This window comes from Epinephelus moara, chromosome 12, assembly GCF_006386435.1.
Source record: "Epinephelus moara isolate mb chromosome 12, YSFRI_EMoa_1.0, whole genome shotgun sequence".
NCBI lineage: Eukaryota > Metazoa > Chordata > Actinopteri > Perciformes > Serranidae > Epinephelus > Epinephelus moara.
Genome location: NC_065517.1, coordinates 10,800,090 through 10,816,610, shown reverse-complemented (window position 1 = coordinate 10,816,610; position 16,521 = coordinate 10,800,090). Strand labels below are relative to the sequence as shown.

At 40.1% G+C, this 16,521-nt stretch overlaps 1 protein-coding gene across 1 annotated transcript in view; it reads left to right on the top strand.

Annotated features, from left to right (window-relative positions):
• Nucleotides 1-13,884: 13,884 nt before the first annotated feature.
• Nucleotides 13,885-16,521, top strand: part of lama4 (laminin, alpha 4) — a 41,477-nt gene continuing 38,840 nt past the window's right edge. Inside the window, exon 1 of the mRNA XM_050057686.1 lies at nucleotides 13,885-14,509. Coding sequence (XP_049913643.1) covers nucleotides 14,402-14,509 — 108 coding nt within the window. The 5' untranslated portion in view covers nucleotides 13,885-14,401. The remainder of the gene's footprint in view (nucleotides 14,510-16,521) is intronic.

Here is a 16,521-nt window from a genome sequence, read left to right as displayed (position 1 = left end):
TTAATCATGATTCTACTAGTTTGTAGGAGATTTCTGCTCAAATACGAAATTGTTCCTCATACAGTGTCTGTCTTTGTTTCATATTCAGAGCTCCAGAAATGTTCCTAGGACTTCCATTTTCAGAGGCGATTGACATGTGGTCCGAAGGTGTCGTAATGTCAATCATGATGCTTGCTGCTGTGATCTTCGTGGGTTTTGATGATTATGATGTAGTAAGTCACTGACTGCTTCCTTTTATCTCTCTTCCTAATAGATCTAATGCTGCTACATTGGTGTATTCTTAACTTTGTTATCTTAAAAAATAATTGGCTCTAGATCTTTAAAAGTATCATGTGGAGTTTTCTTACAGCCAAATACAGTTACATGTTGAATTTGTTGACTTCTTCAGAAAACACTTACAAAGCTGATTTTTTTGAATGCTTAGAATCCTGCATTGTTTATGTCCATGTTTGTTCGCAAGCAGTCATCTTTCCTGCCTTTTGCTGGGTATGTGCTACCTTTCTGGGCTCATTGCTGCCACCAACTGTAGATAAATGAAATAGCGTGATGCCATAAATGGAAATGCGTCACTATGCGTCATGCGCATATCTTGCAAAGAAAACACAGACCCCCTAAAGAAACATTGCTCATAGCTCAGCTAGGATTTAGTATCCTTAGAAATGTTTCAAAGGTCCAGTGTGTTGGATTTAGGGGCATCTATAGGCAGAAATGGTACATAATAAAATCTCAACTATGCTTTCAACTATGTTTTATGTTACCTGAAAACAAGAATCGTGTTATCGTTACCTTAGAATGACCTGTTTATATCTACAAAAGGAGTGGGTCCCTTTTCCACAGAGTCAGGCATGTTGTTTCTACAGTAGGCCAGAACGAACAAATCAAACACTGGCTCTAAATAGGGCCTTTTATGTTTTCACATTTCCACATCGACCACCATAGTTTACCTACACATTTGACACACAGGAAAGGTTTTAGTTCTGCAACCTCACTGCAACATGCCAATAAACCTACACACTGAACCTTTAATACGAGTGTAGATACACAACATCAGATTTGGTGCCACAGAAATATATGCAATACTGGAAACAAACACACATTTCGGTTGGTACCATAATGTATTGAGGTTTGATTCCCAGCTGAAGCTCCACAGGGTACAGCTAGTCGGTGTGGACATAAAATCTAACCTATCCTAAACTTTTAGGTAATACGATATTGCATGGAGCAACATTTGGCTTGCTGTTGTAGCAGCATATCTGTCATAATGTAATTTCTACTTTTAAGATGCTATGCAACATACAGAGTTCATAATAAATATTTTTTGGACTGTGGGAACACTTCCAGTCATAAAGAGATAAGTACCATATTGTTGCATAATTATCTATGACGTTGTGTTTTGTCTCCAGATGCGATGGATAGTGGCATTCCGGGGTGTACCCCCAGACCATCTACTGACTGCTGGGACGAAGTCAAAACTTACTTTGTAAAAGAAGCCTCAGGCCACTGGAGACTTAAGGTACGACAAACAAAGATTCATCTCATCCATAACATTCTCTTCCCTAGTTAAGATTATACTTTACAACATTTTCTACAATTTAATCAGTTACTGTGATTAAGAAGAAATACACTTAACCTTCTTTCAGACACCTAAGGAGTATTGTCAAAGTGCCACACCACCCTGCAGATATCAGCCCTTGACATTCAGCAGTCTGTGTGTTTTGGAGATGGTAGGTGTTCATGTAGATTGTGCTGTAGTTGGTAAAGATGGACTTTAATCAATTCTTTATTTATGAATCAGAAATTTTACTTTGGATTTGCCATTTGTTTGCCACATTAGTTTCCCCCGGAGAACCTGAACATGCGGGGCCCTGACGAGAAGAGGGAGTGCATTGACCTGCTGAAGGCGATGCTTCAGATTGATCCCAATGAGAGGATTACCCTCAGTCTAGTCCTCAGCCATCCATTTACTACAAGGGGCACCCTCCACAAAAACTCTGAGACAGTGTCTGCAATCTGCAGTCTGCAAGTGGACTGAAATGGGAGATTTTTTCCGACGGCTTTATATACACATATCAGACTGTACAGGGACATGGCAAGCTAAGGGTTCACATGATCTGCAGTTCATTTATGCGTAGTAAAAATATGAATTTAAAATATGTCTAATTACATTTCAATTCAAATTTAGGAATGCTCAATAAAATTCTGACTGGTACAAATTAACTTTCAAGTAGCATGGAATATTTATGTTAAGATACCTCTAACACTTTCTTTGTTTCAGATATCTCCAATTAAATTATGACAAGTCCAAACTCAAATTCAAGATATTATCTGCAGTGTGGTTCTGTTTTGTCAGAATTTCACAATTTTAAGAAATGTAATTATATTTTGGGATATGTATGTTATCATCACTTGTAGATATCTGAAACTGGGGTTATAAGAAATTAATATGACTTCTATTTAAGATATCTAGCTACAAATGAGCTATATCCTGAAAGTAGGCAGATTTTAGTTAGATAGTGTAGATAGCACAAAAAGCACCAAAAAAGGGACACAGTTAAAACAATATTCATCATACAAACAATAAGTTTTTAGTATAATGTAATAGTATTTTTAAATGTATTTTTTGCCTTTCCAAAACACAAAAGTTAAAGTTTCAAGAATAGGCTAACTAGCTTAATGTCTACAGTAACCTATCTGTTTTAAGAGCACTGTACCATTCAGTTATTCAGAGCACCACACTCTCAGAGAGGCAGAATGTACTGCGGGCACTTTGAGGAAACGGAGCAGCAGAGTTGCAAGTGCAGTGACAGTAATTTAACATCGCTGCTCGTTATATTCATACAGAAATAGAACGCTTTATTTCTTCAAACAACCGCTCTCCCATTTTAATGTAGTGGATTTATAAATGCTCATATAGAGGCTTCCTGGACTGGCTCAAACAAAGTGCATGTGTCAGTCCTGAATGGAACTTTTGCTAATCTGAAACTCTGCAAAATAATTTAATCAGCTCATGGTATGCTGCTCTTTCACTCTGTAAGTAAAACTAGCATTATGCTAGCTAGCTAAGCATGCTAATTTTACCAGTACGCTGTTACTGTAAATCCCTCCTTATACTTGTGTGGTTTTTGGAATTTTACACACATCAGTGCTATTAAAAGGGTTTATGATATCTAGCAAGTTATTTATTTTTTTTTAGTTAAAAAAATAATGAATAATGAATACATGCACCTGTCTCCATTTAACAGCACAAGTGAAAGCCCTGGAACACCTTCAGCACCACCAGGTGTTACCTCTGTCCAGCCATGTGGATCTACTTCAGAGACATTACCCCCAGGTGTTATCTTGGTGCAGCCTGCACCACCTGAATGCCGTCTGTGGGGGGTTGACAGTCCAAAAAGCATGCAGGTTAATTGGAGACTCTAAATTGACACTTAATCTGATCCTATTTGATCTAATTCGGCAAAATCTAATCAAACAATTAGCTGATCAATAAACACTTAAAAATAAGATTACAAATCTGTGTCATAACTTCTAAATAAGCGAGGGAAAACAGTTATATATTCTTCAGTATACCTATCCTAAGTGCCAGGAGTCTTGGTGTAATTGTAATGTAGATGAGGTTGTTGTATAAAAACATTTTAACACGTCACACATACAGTAACACACTGAATATTAATTTCTTAAAGGGATGATTTCTGAACTGCTAAAAAAAATGTTGTGAATGTTCTCTGAAGCTGTTAGATGTTCTGACATTTACTTTAGATTATAATAAGTTGAGAAACACAAAAAGCTGAGGTCAAAGGTCAGGGTCAGCTACAAAGCAGCTGCCCTGGGGCTGTATTCACAAACATTTGAGAACACTAGAGTGCTCTTGTCTTAGCCTAAACATTACTAGCAAGGAGTCCTAGCTGAGGAGTGATTCAGAAAAATTCTCAGGGCAACTCTGAGCAAGTAAGGGACAGGAACTTTTACCCTAGTGAGGAGGTGTTATCAACCCTGTTGCTAGGTATGATACATTCTTTTAAAAGGTTGAGCCGGCAACTTGCGGGAAGAAAAATGAACTGCTTCACAATATGAGAATGTGAAAGCACTGTAATTGTTTGTGTGACCTCTGCTGATAAAAGGTTGCGACAGACTCAAGTCATTACTGCTGCACAGTTTTTCCTGTTTCCAAATATCTTAGTGTTGTGATCACTTTCATTATTATTGCATTGGGTGGTAGATGCGAGCACATCTCTAATGAGAGCACCCACAAACATTACCTCTGCACAATGTAATCTGCAGTGTTTCATGAACTTACTGCCAGTTAGTGTTTAGAGAATATTTCTCCTCTTTGTCTTTTTACCATTTTCTCCTTGAAAAACTTTTAAGCTTCTTAAAAGTCCTCCGAACAGTTTTTCACCTATCTTAAGGGCAAAGATGCCTTATGAATGACTTGGTAACACTTTCTATGAGGCCACATCTATAATGCGTTATGAGGGTTAGGGGTAGGGTTTATGGTGAATTATAATGCATTTATAATGCTCTATGACTACACTCGGGAACACGCATAATGCTTCCTGATGCACTATATCAACTTATAATATAATGGATGGACTTATAATGGATGCTCTTAACTAGTTATAAACTACAGGTTGACTGATGGAGCTTATGATGTATTATGTGTACTTAAACTCACCTATACACCAATCAACTGTAGTAAGGACTCATAGAATGTTATAACACTGCATGCAGTATCATAAGCTATCATTGTATGTGTTAAGTAAAGTGAAGTACTTACTGACTTCACTTTCACCTGTACTGATTTATTATTTTTATTTTTTAGGAGGTACTCCTCCCTATGTGGATTTTGTCCCTCTATACTACCTCACCTGACTTTCTGGTGGTACATTTGAGAGTTTTATCCTGTAAATTTACTACTTGAATCTCTGAGAAAATCCAGTTTTTTATTGTAAATTGACCTCTCCCTGTCTCTCTGCCAATGCTGGAAAAAGCAGAAAGTGAAAGCAAAACCTAGCACAAGCAGCAGTGGTGGGTGAGGTGGAGGCCGGATCCAAAATTTAAGAAAAAACAAAGGAGTAGTTATGCTTCCATCCCCTTCCCAGGGTTTTGTTTTTTTACTCTTTATGTGGGAAAACCATGTGAAACAAAATCTTAACCATAGCCAAGTATTTTTACATACTGTAAAATGAGGTGTGGAGAGGGACTTTCACAGACCAAATTTCCAGTAGAAGTTGGGAAGGGCATGAATGGTCCCATAGAGAATCATTTCTGATGATTTTGGCGACACCCTGACCTTTCCTCTAGTGCCGCAGCCGAGTCACAATGTCAGCTCTCCTGTGCAGTTGTGTAGGGCTGCTGGACAGTCCAAAAATCAACCCCTAAAAGCACCACTCAAGCACCAACCCTCTTATCTGGCTCTGAAAGCTATGTCTGTCTTGGGCAGTTTTAATTATACCTTAACTTTCTTAGTTGGTGTTTGCTGACTTGTGTATTTGCATGTACCACCACATTAAGCAGTGCAAAATAAATAAATGAAAGCTGTCATGTTATGGATAAACCATCCATAATAAATATGGATGGTGAATTGGGGATTAGCCCATCTGCCCTATTGGACTGCACAAGCCAACATATGAAGCTATACTGGAACAAGGTGGTTTTCATCAGTATGGTAAGAAATGATGAGAAAACTGGGTCCAGGTCCAAAACAGATGGCGTTCTGATTCAAGCTGTGAAATGTGCTGCACTTAATCTATGTCACTGAATGCACAAGATGTTAGTGAGTCCTCTGAGTCCCAGAGCAGCTGTATTTAGACGTTTGGCTTTAATGTATATCACAGCTACAGTAGATTGTGTAGAGAGACAGCAGTGTGCTGCTGTAACTCAGCCTGTGTGGGCGGCAGATATTGTATGAATGTTCACATTCTGAATCAACAGCTGGGTTATGACATACTATCATAAATGTAATTTCACCAGGTTGGTTTTGAAATGTATAATCTAACCCTTCGAAAATAAAATCCCTGTTTTAAAGACACTTACTTTAATCCCTTTAACACCCTGTTTTCTTCTTTTATCTGCCACAAAGTTGGAAAAAAAAAAACATTTCACACTGTTAGCATATACCTATATCTGCTGTATCTGTTACCTGGTTGCCATAGTAACATGCCGAGCAATAGTAGCCGGTTGAAAAAACGGAGGCATCATAAACGTGACCCAATCCACCATGTAACAAGTTCAGCTTTGTAAATCTACGATGAAGAAGGACATGCATTTGTCATTAGACCTCAAGAGTACCCAGAATGCCATTTGCTGAGAGACAGTGAATGGAAATACATTCTTGTTCGTTCACCAGAAATGTCCACAGGGCAAGTATGGAAGTGTATGTTAACCATACACTGTGTGAAAAATATTGGTCATAGTGACCATGATGTTTCTCATTGGTTTGTGAAGTCCTGTTTTGAAGCCTCAACTTTACCATCTTCAATTTTTGGAACCAAAAGTGACCCAAAGTGTGAATATTTATCATATTTAAGGGGTGGAGCCGGCAAGGAGCGAGGGGTGGACCTGCTTTAGAGTCTGAGTTGAAGCTTTGCTGACATCCTGTCACTCAAGGCAGCCACGCCCTTAAATATGCACAACTTTAAGCCTTAATAAAATTGAAATGGGTGCATTATTTAATAATTCACTCCCATACAGTTGTGATGAATGAGAAATTAGCTGTACAGATGAAATTGTTTTTTGTACCAGGCTGTAAACATGTTTATTCCGGCTGTAAAGTTGGGCACTTTAACATGAGGGTCTATGGGAATTGACTTGCTTCTGGAGCAAGCCTCGAGTGGCCATTAGAGGAACTGTAGTTTGTGCATTGGCTTCATTTTTTCAGCCCTAGAAGTTGCCTTTTTGGTGTAAACAACACTTAAAGTGCCACTAGAATCCAGAGTCAGATTGCTACGTGTAAACATGCTTGCCCATTGCCAATAAAGCTAATTGTCATTCTAAAGCTAAAAGCTAATAGTTGGTAAAAAGTTCAAATGATTTTCCACAACATGTGACAAAATCACATTTGCTGCTATTAGTCCACTGAAGTTATATGATGCTCTGACTGAGGAATATATTTAGCCAAGATGTGTTTCTATGGCAGCACCATTACATTGGTATTCCATCTGTTTGTGCTTAATTACTTTATCCTAAATTCAGTCTGACATATGTGCTATCTTAAAAACTTGGGATGAAATTGCTAAACTTTTAGAATAAAGTCGTGGGGGTTTCAGTAATGCTTGCCAGTAGGTCAGGCACTCAGACTGATGGCGTTAAATCTAAAATTAAAATTCCATTTAAATATTAGAGTTTAATTTGCTCTAATTTTCAACTAATCTGTTCCCTTGATATCTGTGGAATCGAGCCATCTGAGGTTCATCCATTTAATTATTTGGCCTCAGGTTCCTGTTTTTCCATCAGCTGTCTCGTGCAGAGCCTGGACTCAGAGCAGATGATAGGATAAACTTACATTTGGGGAAATGCACAGCGAATCACGCAGGCACTGCCAGCATCTACGCAAGTGATTTGTGCACTTTAATCTGTCGGGTAGTTTCAGTTTTCGGCATGGACAGCTTACGTGAGCGGTGATTGAATCATTCCATTTTCCCACCGAGTCAGACCTCTGCTCTACATTTTTCAAATCGCTCTCTCTCACACCCCCTCCTCCCTCCATCTGTTTCTAATCAATGCTCACTGCCAAGACTGAGATACACTTCTCCCCGAAGAGTCGGCTCACACACACACAGAAATTGTGAAACAGTGTGTAAAGTGGATAGTAAGAGTAACGGGAGAGCTGCAACTAGAAAACACTCATGGCAGTTGTACATGTCGTTAAAACGATTTGAGGAATTACAGAGGAAGCTACACAGGACGTGTATCTAAATGTTTATTCCACTGGATGTTTACCTGAATTTGATATTTGCTTTTAATCATGTAGTTGTAAATCTCAAACATTTAGTACCACAGGAAAAGGATACTTCAATCTCAAAACATTGTTTACCACTGTTAAAGGCCTTAAAGGGGACCTATAATGTTAAATTTCAGGTTCATACTTGAATTTCGTTTTCTTCTTGAACATATTTAAATGCTTTAATGCTCAAAAAACACTTTCTTTTTCTCATACTGTATGCCTGAATATGCCTGTATTTACTCTCACAGGCAGACATGTTCAGGCAGAAATATGAATAAATCAGGGATATATTAACAACATCAGCAGGGTGTTTTCCTGACGTTAGCAAGTAGCTACATGTAGCTAACTTGAGTTAACTTAAAGTTGAGACGTAACTTGACTACATGATGTTACATGATGACTTGCAGGCTGTTCTCATGCACGGTTTACATGTAAACCTACAAAAAGTAATGCATCTCAATTCGTACATATACCACGTTATCAGGAAGGCTGCTATCATGTAACCAAAGTGCTAACATGAGTGAAAGAAAAAGTAGTATGAATACCAAAGGTCCGTGTAGGCAGGCGGGGTGGGGTGAACGATGGGTCAAACAACAAAGGCCTTTCCCATAGAAGACCGGTGTTCGGAACTCTGTGAAACCAAGTGAACTCTGTTATTTTAAAGTATGTTGTCACCACATGTCTTTTATTAAACCTAACCAAAGTAACTTTACTTGCCTAAACCTAACCAGTGTAATTTTACGTTAAGTATGTAACATTATTCATGGGGCACTACTTCATTAGATATCATACCAACTGTTGTATGTGGATACGTTGTGACGTGATGTTACGGACATACGTAACTTAAAATAACTCAACATTGACTTATGGTTTCACAAGAGACACAAACAGCTGTCTCCTGGGTCAAAGTCCTGTGTTTGTTTGATCCATTCACTGCCTCCTGGCTCACAATTATGCTGTTATGATATATAGTGCATTACTTTTCGTAGATATAAGTATGAACAGTGAATGAGAACAGCCTATGTTTTGCAGGACATTAAACTCTGACCTGTTCTTCTTAAGTGATATACTAGGAATTGAAGCACACTTTACTTTTGCTCTCATTCACGTCAATCCTGATGGGCGTGTCAGCTAAATCTCTAAGGCGCAAATGTTATTGCAAATCATTCCATTTCCACAGATAATACTTCCTATCTAATGTCAATCTGATTTATCTTTTGAAAGTTGTGCTATTGGAAATGCAACTTTTTGAACTATCGTTAAAGTGATTTGGTGTTTGTCATGATAGAGGTTATAGTTTTCTCTGGTATGTGTGGGCAGTGTAAGGAGACACCACAGGCCAAGAGGAGAGGGGTGACCTGCTGTACTCTCTGACCTCCTGGCCCTCTCAGGAGAGGCTGCCATGTCTCTCCCCTGCTGTTCTGATTTGGAGGTGAACCTAAGTATGCATGAGTTAGGAGTCATCTGCTTTCAAAATAAGTTTGAATATGTGATTCATTTTCTAGTTTTCCTATGGGGGGGAAAGAGTGGTTCCTTGGAAGTTGGACTGTTAGCTGCGATGGATGTTCATAATGGACAGTTTTACCGTTCACCTCTGATTTCTCTCCACATAAGTTGGCTAACCTGGAAATTTGTTTAGATCGGACTGTTTTTTAGGGATGTCAGTGTGTACTTAAACTTAAGCAATTACTTTGATGATTTGATGAGTGGATATAATAAAAGGATTGATCCGATTTTTTTAAGTGGAGCTGTATGAGGTACTTATCCATAGTCAGTGTATTATCATGTACAGTATGTTTGTCTTATTGTGTGACTTTGTTGAAAACACAAAAATAACACAATAACTTAAACTAACTCATCAAAGCAGCAGTAAAAAAAGCAACTCCTGTGTTCTGCAAGGTAAAATTACTGTTTTTGTCAAAGGACTTTGGTGGCTTAGGTAACAGTTTCAGGTCCCCACTGGGAAGGGCTGTCTGACATTGAGGTAAAGCACTGAAAATACACTAAATAAAGCATACACTTAAACTGATATGGATTTTTTTAAAGGTGGCTAAAATCCGTTTTGTTTCTGCCCCTGTCCACAGCAGTACATTGCTCAGCTTCCATGCTGACACTCGTAACAGCTTCTCCAAACTGTGAGCGTGCCGACTGACATCTACTGTAGATAATACACTGACCTCATACAACCCGACTTTAAAAAATCAGAACTATCCCTTTACCCTGCGAACCCTTTCATATGCAGGCAAACAGCAGAAAATGACATATCATTGATACACTGTAATTGTGGCAAAGCCTTGTTGTATTGTATTGAGTCAGATCTTGTGACACTTACACTGCAGCGCTGCGGATGGATTCCTCCCTGTTGCTTTTGGCTCAGAGGGCAGCGTTGTACTGTGCCATGCCTGGTGTATCAATCTGCTACCAAACCTAGCAGTGCCCTTTGATCACATGAATGGCCTTAGCTGAGTAGGTTGGCAAAGAAGACCACCCGGGACAAACTCATCCCTTTTGTAGTTAAGAAGTTAAGAATACAGTGCTGCAGCTGTGAAACCTCCTAGATCACTGAATACGACCCTGGCCTGCGAGTGATTCCTGGTGTTTACACTGTGCTTGTGCTGAGAATACCAATGTGCAGTGGGGCCAAACATGGAGAAGGAAAAGTCCTCTCCGTCTCAGTGAGCTGGTGAAGTAAACAGATTGTGGCTCAGCAAAGCCTCACAACAGCTTTCTGGTGGTTAGTGCCGCCTGTTTGTCATTTACTTTGCATGAAAGCGTTACATAAAGGATGAAATTGGACTCAGAAGTGCACAACTGGAGTCTAGAGTTGCTCCCAAGAGAGCAATTAACTCTGTTTTGGTTCCACAGTGGTTTTAAACAGTAGGCAGGTAATATAAGGGTAGAGACAAAACAAAACAGGGTAGTGCTTTCATTGGCTAAAAGCAGGGTGAAACTGTTAACTTTAAACTTTAAATTGTAACTTTTTGAGTTATGAGGGAAAAAATCTGTTGTGTTCCTCCTTTGATCATTTTATTTTTTGATGTTGAGCATCAAGGTAAAATTAATTTTAGCTAAGAAAGAAGACATAGGTCATCCAGTGGTCATGAATATTTGGTACAGACTGACAGGCAGTCAACCAGTTGTGGGTCACCAGTGCTAGCCGGTACTTGGTGCCCTCTGTGGTTTTACTACTCCTTACATTAGTTTGGGATGTCATTCAAATCCAAGGGTAAGGTAAAGAGTACTGAGGTTACGGGACTACCAGTTACTATGAGTTGCCACCGCCACAACTTCTCCAGTAAAAGAAAGACACCTACTGCAAACTAACCCTCTCCTTTCCATTGTATAATGTAGGACAAACAAAAAAAATACCGAGTGTGCAGGGGCTGCCAATAAGTCCACTTCCCTCCACCTGTTTTAAGACACATTTTGGGCCCACAGTAGCTCAGTCCATAGGGACTTGGGTTGGGAACTGGAGGTTTGCCATCCAGACCGAATATGGAGTGTGGACTGGTAGCCGGCAAAGTGCGATGGAAATGAACATGCATATGTGATGTACATGAAGCATCTGACTCAACGTCACAAAAGTATCTGTTCCACTGAAGACGTGACACATTTTGGCAGACGAAAACATCAGATCAGTGTGGACTGACAAGGAGACTGTACCATTTTTCACATTAGGACATTAGATTTGCAGTCATGTCATCTTTCCATCTTTTTTTTACATGGTTCTCCAATGTTTGAGGTAGAACTTCAATTGAGCCCAAAAATAAGGTCAGACGCTACATAAACCCACTAGATTCTGTCCAAGCCCAACCCAAGACAGAAACACAGGAGCAGAGTATGGTTGAGAAATTCCGGGTAATATCTGGTTCGTGCAAAGAATCAAAGTTCTAGTTTGAAGATTGACTGGTGCTCTTTTACTAACCCCATTTACTAACCCCCATCTTTTTGTGCTCTCTCCTTCTGCAATAGTTGAAAATGGCACCCAGTTAGAGAATAAGCTCAGTCGTTTGGCTTAACGCACCCAACTCACATAACAGTAACAATATTGACAGAAAAGTATGGATGGATGGACTCTTATTTTCTTTTGCCAGTTTTCTGGAAACTCAGTTAAGATTTTCATCACATTTGGATGGAAACTTGACTACAGACTGCTGAAATACCTTGAACAAAAAGAAACGTCTAGTGCAGGGGTTGGCAACCTTTACTATCAAAAGAGACGTTTTTGGTCAAAAAAGAGGAAAAAAAAATCTGTCTGGAGCTGCAGACAGAGCCTCATAATAAAGGTAACAACCTTTTAAGTTGAATTTAGGCTATCAACATTACTAATGGATCTAAATGAGCATTCATTGATATGTTTTAGCACAAGGTGGCTATTCTGCAGTCGGCTATTTTTGATTATTTGGTACTTTAATTTTGTAGCGTTGCTGATGAAAGCAAACAAATTTGTCCACGCACAATTAAATTTGCTCTTTACCCCTGGGACTTTTCCCTTTTTGGATTTGAATTCCACACGTAGCCTAGCTAGGAAGACCCAAGACTACTTTGGCCATTGTTAGTAATGTTTTCAGATCAAAAGGCCACAGACATATGACACACATTTTAGTTGACAAAGTGTTAAAAAACATTTTTTTAAATCAGTGTGTAGGCTTTGCATTTTTACAGTTGAAGAATGTAAGAATCCAGCAAACACAGGACTTTCACCGAGGAGACTGGTGTAAATACCCCAAAGTCAACGTTGACGTCTTTTAATAGGAACGTAGTGTAGCATACTACGCTACTGACGTATGTTACCTCAGTACTTATTTAAAGCTAAACCATAATGTTTTTTTCTAAACCTATCTGTCTAGTTTTGTTGCCCAAACTTAATCACAAAGTTTTATAGTGTAATATCGACCATTTCATTACGTTAAGGATGTCTTTAAACCTGTGATCATAAGGACAGTAATAAATTTCATTTTAGGGTCGATAATAAATGTTGTTTTGGAAGTCATTGGAAAATGATCTATTCGGGGTGTTGTAAATAAAGAGTAGATAACCAAGTCTATGTGGGCTTGTTGACAAAAGGTGGAAAATGTTCAGAGGATACACTGGGTTATGATGTGCTCCAGTCACTTTATAGCAAATCTCCTGTCAACCCCAGCTCTCAGATGTCAGTAAACCTCTTTCATGGGAAACGCCACCCCAGAGGCTTGAAGCTAAGATACTTTTTCCACCAATACAGAAATGTTTTTATCTTCCTTTGAAAACTGGAAAAGTAGCTGCAGTCACATTTTATTTGATGCTACCTTCCACAAAAGGTGAGGAGAATTCATATGTCACTTCTTTATAACCCTGGTTCTGTTAAGAATAGTAAATATAGAGCTGCCTGAGGCCTTGTTTTGCTCTTCTGTGACATCTCTGCCATACATAACTGGAATGTGACAACCTGTTTATTAGTCATTTGAGACATATAACTTCCACGTGTGCCTATGGGCTAGCACGACATAACTTGGGACATATTTGGAACTGCTTACAACATGGTCTTTGTAGTGAAGTCGCAACTGTCTTTGGATCAGTGGTAGAGTCATTCATCTCAAGCATGTGGCCTTTACAGTATCCAGCAATTCAGATCCTGGGGAACTACTGTTTTTAGCCTCTGACAATACATCCTTTGTGCTGGAAGTGTCACGCTCTGGCTCTTCCTGTTAAGAGCCTCGCACAATATCTATAAATTTAGCACCTTTGATGGTCTGACCTTGGAAAACAAACAGAAAGCTCATGTCTACGGGCTGTGAGGTGGAGCTGGGCCGGGATATCAGAGCAGCTGTTTCTTTTCTGCCTGCGGAGTGCAGAGTGGGTGTTGAAGCTTTAGACCCTCTGCCCACCCTGGCCGAACAGAGGGGAAGGGGAGGGGGAGTGCAGAGGGAGGGGTGCTGCCTGTTGAGCCCAAGGTGAAAGGGTGCCTTGGACCTGCAAATGGAGACGGAGAGCTAACACTCAATCTGACTCTGAGTCAGGGGGGAGATATGCAGTTTGGATGGGTGCACTGTCTGCCTTGAGCCTGCCTTCTACTCTAGAGACAGAAGCCCTCTGTTGCTCATTTGCCTCTCTGTCTGTCGTTCTTTCTCTCTTTCTCTCTCCCCCTCTCACTCTTTCTCTCAGTTTCCAGCCTTCCCATCTGTATGTGATTTAGGCACAGGCTCAGGGGAGAGGCAAGTCCGCTAGGGGAGAGGAATCAGGGCAGGGAGGGAGTGAGAGAGAGAGAGGAAGTCCACACAAGTTTGTTTTACAGGACTCTGGCCGGGCCGGGACTAGGCACAGTGCTGCATCTGGAGGTCGGAGCGGTGGAAAAGTGAAGCCAGCAGGAGCAGCCGAGCAAGAGGAGCTGCCCAGAGACTTTCCTCCAGCCAGGAGACACTGACAGAGACACAGACAGAGAGGGGGGATCAGTGCTCTACTGGCAAACACACAAATATGGCTGCTAAATCTCTGTCCTGCCTCTGCCTTCTCTGCATCCTATCAGGGATTGCCTATCCAGCTTCTGCCGCCAGGCTTGGGGAACAGCAACAGGCTGTGCCGACAGTAAGTTTTATCTCTTTTTGGCAAACAAACATTGCATGCTAGCACAGTTATTTTTAGTCTCTGACCTTTTCTACCTACTGCATGTGCATGTAATCAGGCTGATGATACTGTAAACAAATGTAAAGGTGAAAACTGTAAAAGATGAGGCCAGCTTGGGAGTGTTTTGGTTAGTTATGGCAGTCTGGAGAGCTGTCTGATGTGTCTGTGTGGACTGACAATGGTCCTGCTTTGTGTTCACACATGTGTGTGTGTTTGTGTCAGCAGACGTACCCCAAGGCTAGAGCTCAGATGGGCTCTGAGTTACTGTCTCCACCACTGTCATGCCCCTCCCGCCCCTCCCTGGCAGTTCCCTAATAGAAACCAGCTGGCAAATGTTGAGCAACACCCCAGAGAGACAGAGAGAGGGAGCACAATAGACAGTAAGGGCATGAGAAGCCATAAGGGACTAGTGGCCAACATTTCCTTGGCTTAGTGTGTACCTAAGGATATATACTCAGAGGCCAAACTTTCAGCTAGGCAGACAATTTTCTTTAAGGATTAAAATTATACTGTCTTATCTGATTGTGAAGATTTTCATTATATCTAATCTGTTCTGGCACTATCTATGGCCTCTTTACCCCCCACAATTGGCATTTAATGTATTTGCATTCTGTAAATGCCTCCCCATATAGCAGTATGTGACTGGCTGCTTTTCCTGTATGATTCAAAGTGTGTACCCACAAAGAACAAAATATTGAATGATGCAAAATGATGCATGCATGTACTGGACAGGAAAAAATAGTGCCTAATACAGAAGACAAATCGTGTTGTCTGACAGTTAACTGCTATCTTTTGTCTTTTTTTATTTGCTGCAACCAGTAGGTCTGCAGCTTGTTTTGTTGGTTGGTTGGTTGGTTGGTTGGTTGGTTGGTTGGTTGGTCATTCAGTCATCAATTTTTCCACCCTTTGGCGGCCACACTTTTGCCCCAAGGAGGCTTAAATTTGACTTGAAGGTCTCAACTATTGCAAATTCATGCTTGTTGAAGCAAGATTGCGTGATGAATCCTCCAGCCTACTATTTGTTTGTCTGCACTGTAAACGGATACAAGGGTGTGAAGGCTGCAGTGGTGGATGGGCGTGTAGGGTATCTTCCATGCAGGAAACTGAAGCTCATGTCCTGTCACACAACTGCTTATGACATTTGGTTCTTTGTTAACCATAACTTTCCTAGCCTTACCCACAAGTATTAGTTGCATAACACTACCATAACCATAATTCATTTGCCATGACCACATGACTTTTCTAACCTTTACCATACCTTTGCAGAAGACTTTGCAGAAAGTAAGAATTTTAAAAGCACTAGCAGTGGACATGATTTTATTTTATTTTTTTCAATCATGATCTGTGGTTTTGCATTTTCAAACAACATTGACACTCTTGTCTTGCAATAGAGTTGTTATCATCAACTCACCTTGAGCAAAGCCATTGCAAATGCGTGGCAGATTGTGTGATGTGCAACAAAATCCTAATGAGCCAATGCATAATTTTAAAAACCAACCCAAAATTATATCCTGATGTCTTGATCTATAATAAGTTTGCTTGGTTGATGGACTTTCTTGTAAAGTTTTGATGTCATCTTAATCATCACTGCTGCACGAGCTTGTATAATGTACATGTGCAAGCCACAAATAAGTAGAACAAAATGTCAGGCCATAGATAAACTACAACATTATCCTTTTGCAGAAATGTTTCAGTGCGCTGTGACTGTAATTATGCAGCCGCTTAAGAAGATTTCAGGGTTGATTTGTGTCCTTTGGCCCCAGAGAACTCAACTGGGAAGCCATGTTTCTTGGCTAGGCCTATACAGTGACTTTGCTCAAAACTAATCAGTATGAAGAAACATCCTGTGAAATGTCAAAGAGAATGTAGAAAGAGAAACAAGTGCAATTTAAACTTTTCTTCCCCATTTATTTTCTATTGTACATGTTTATTTCTCAGTCTGAGTTTTCAGAGTTGACAGTCCCAGGGGACAA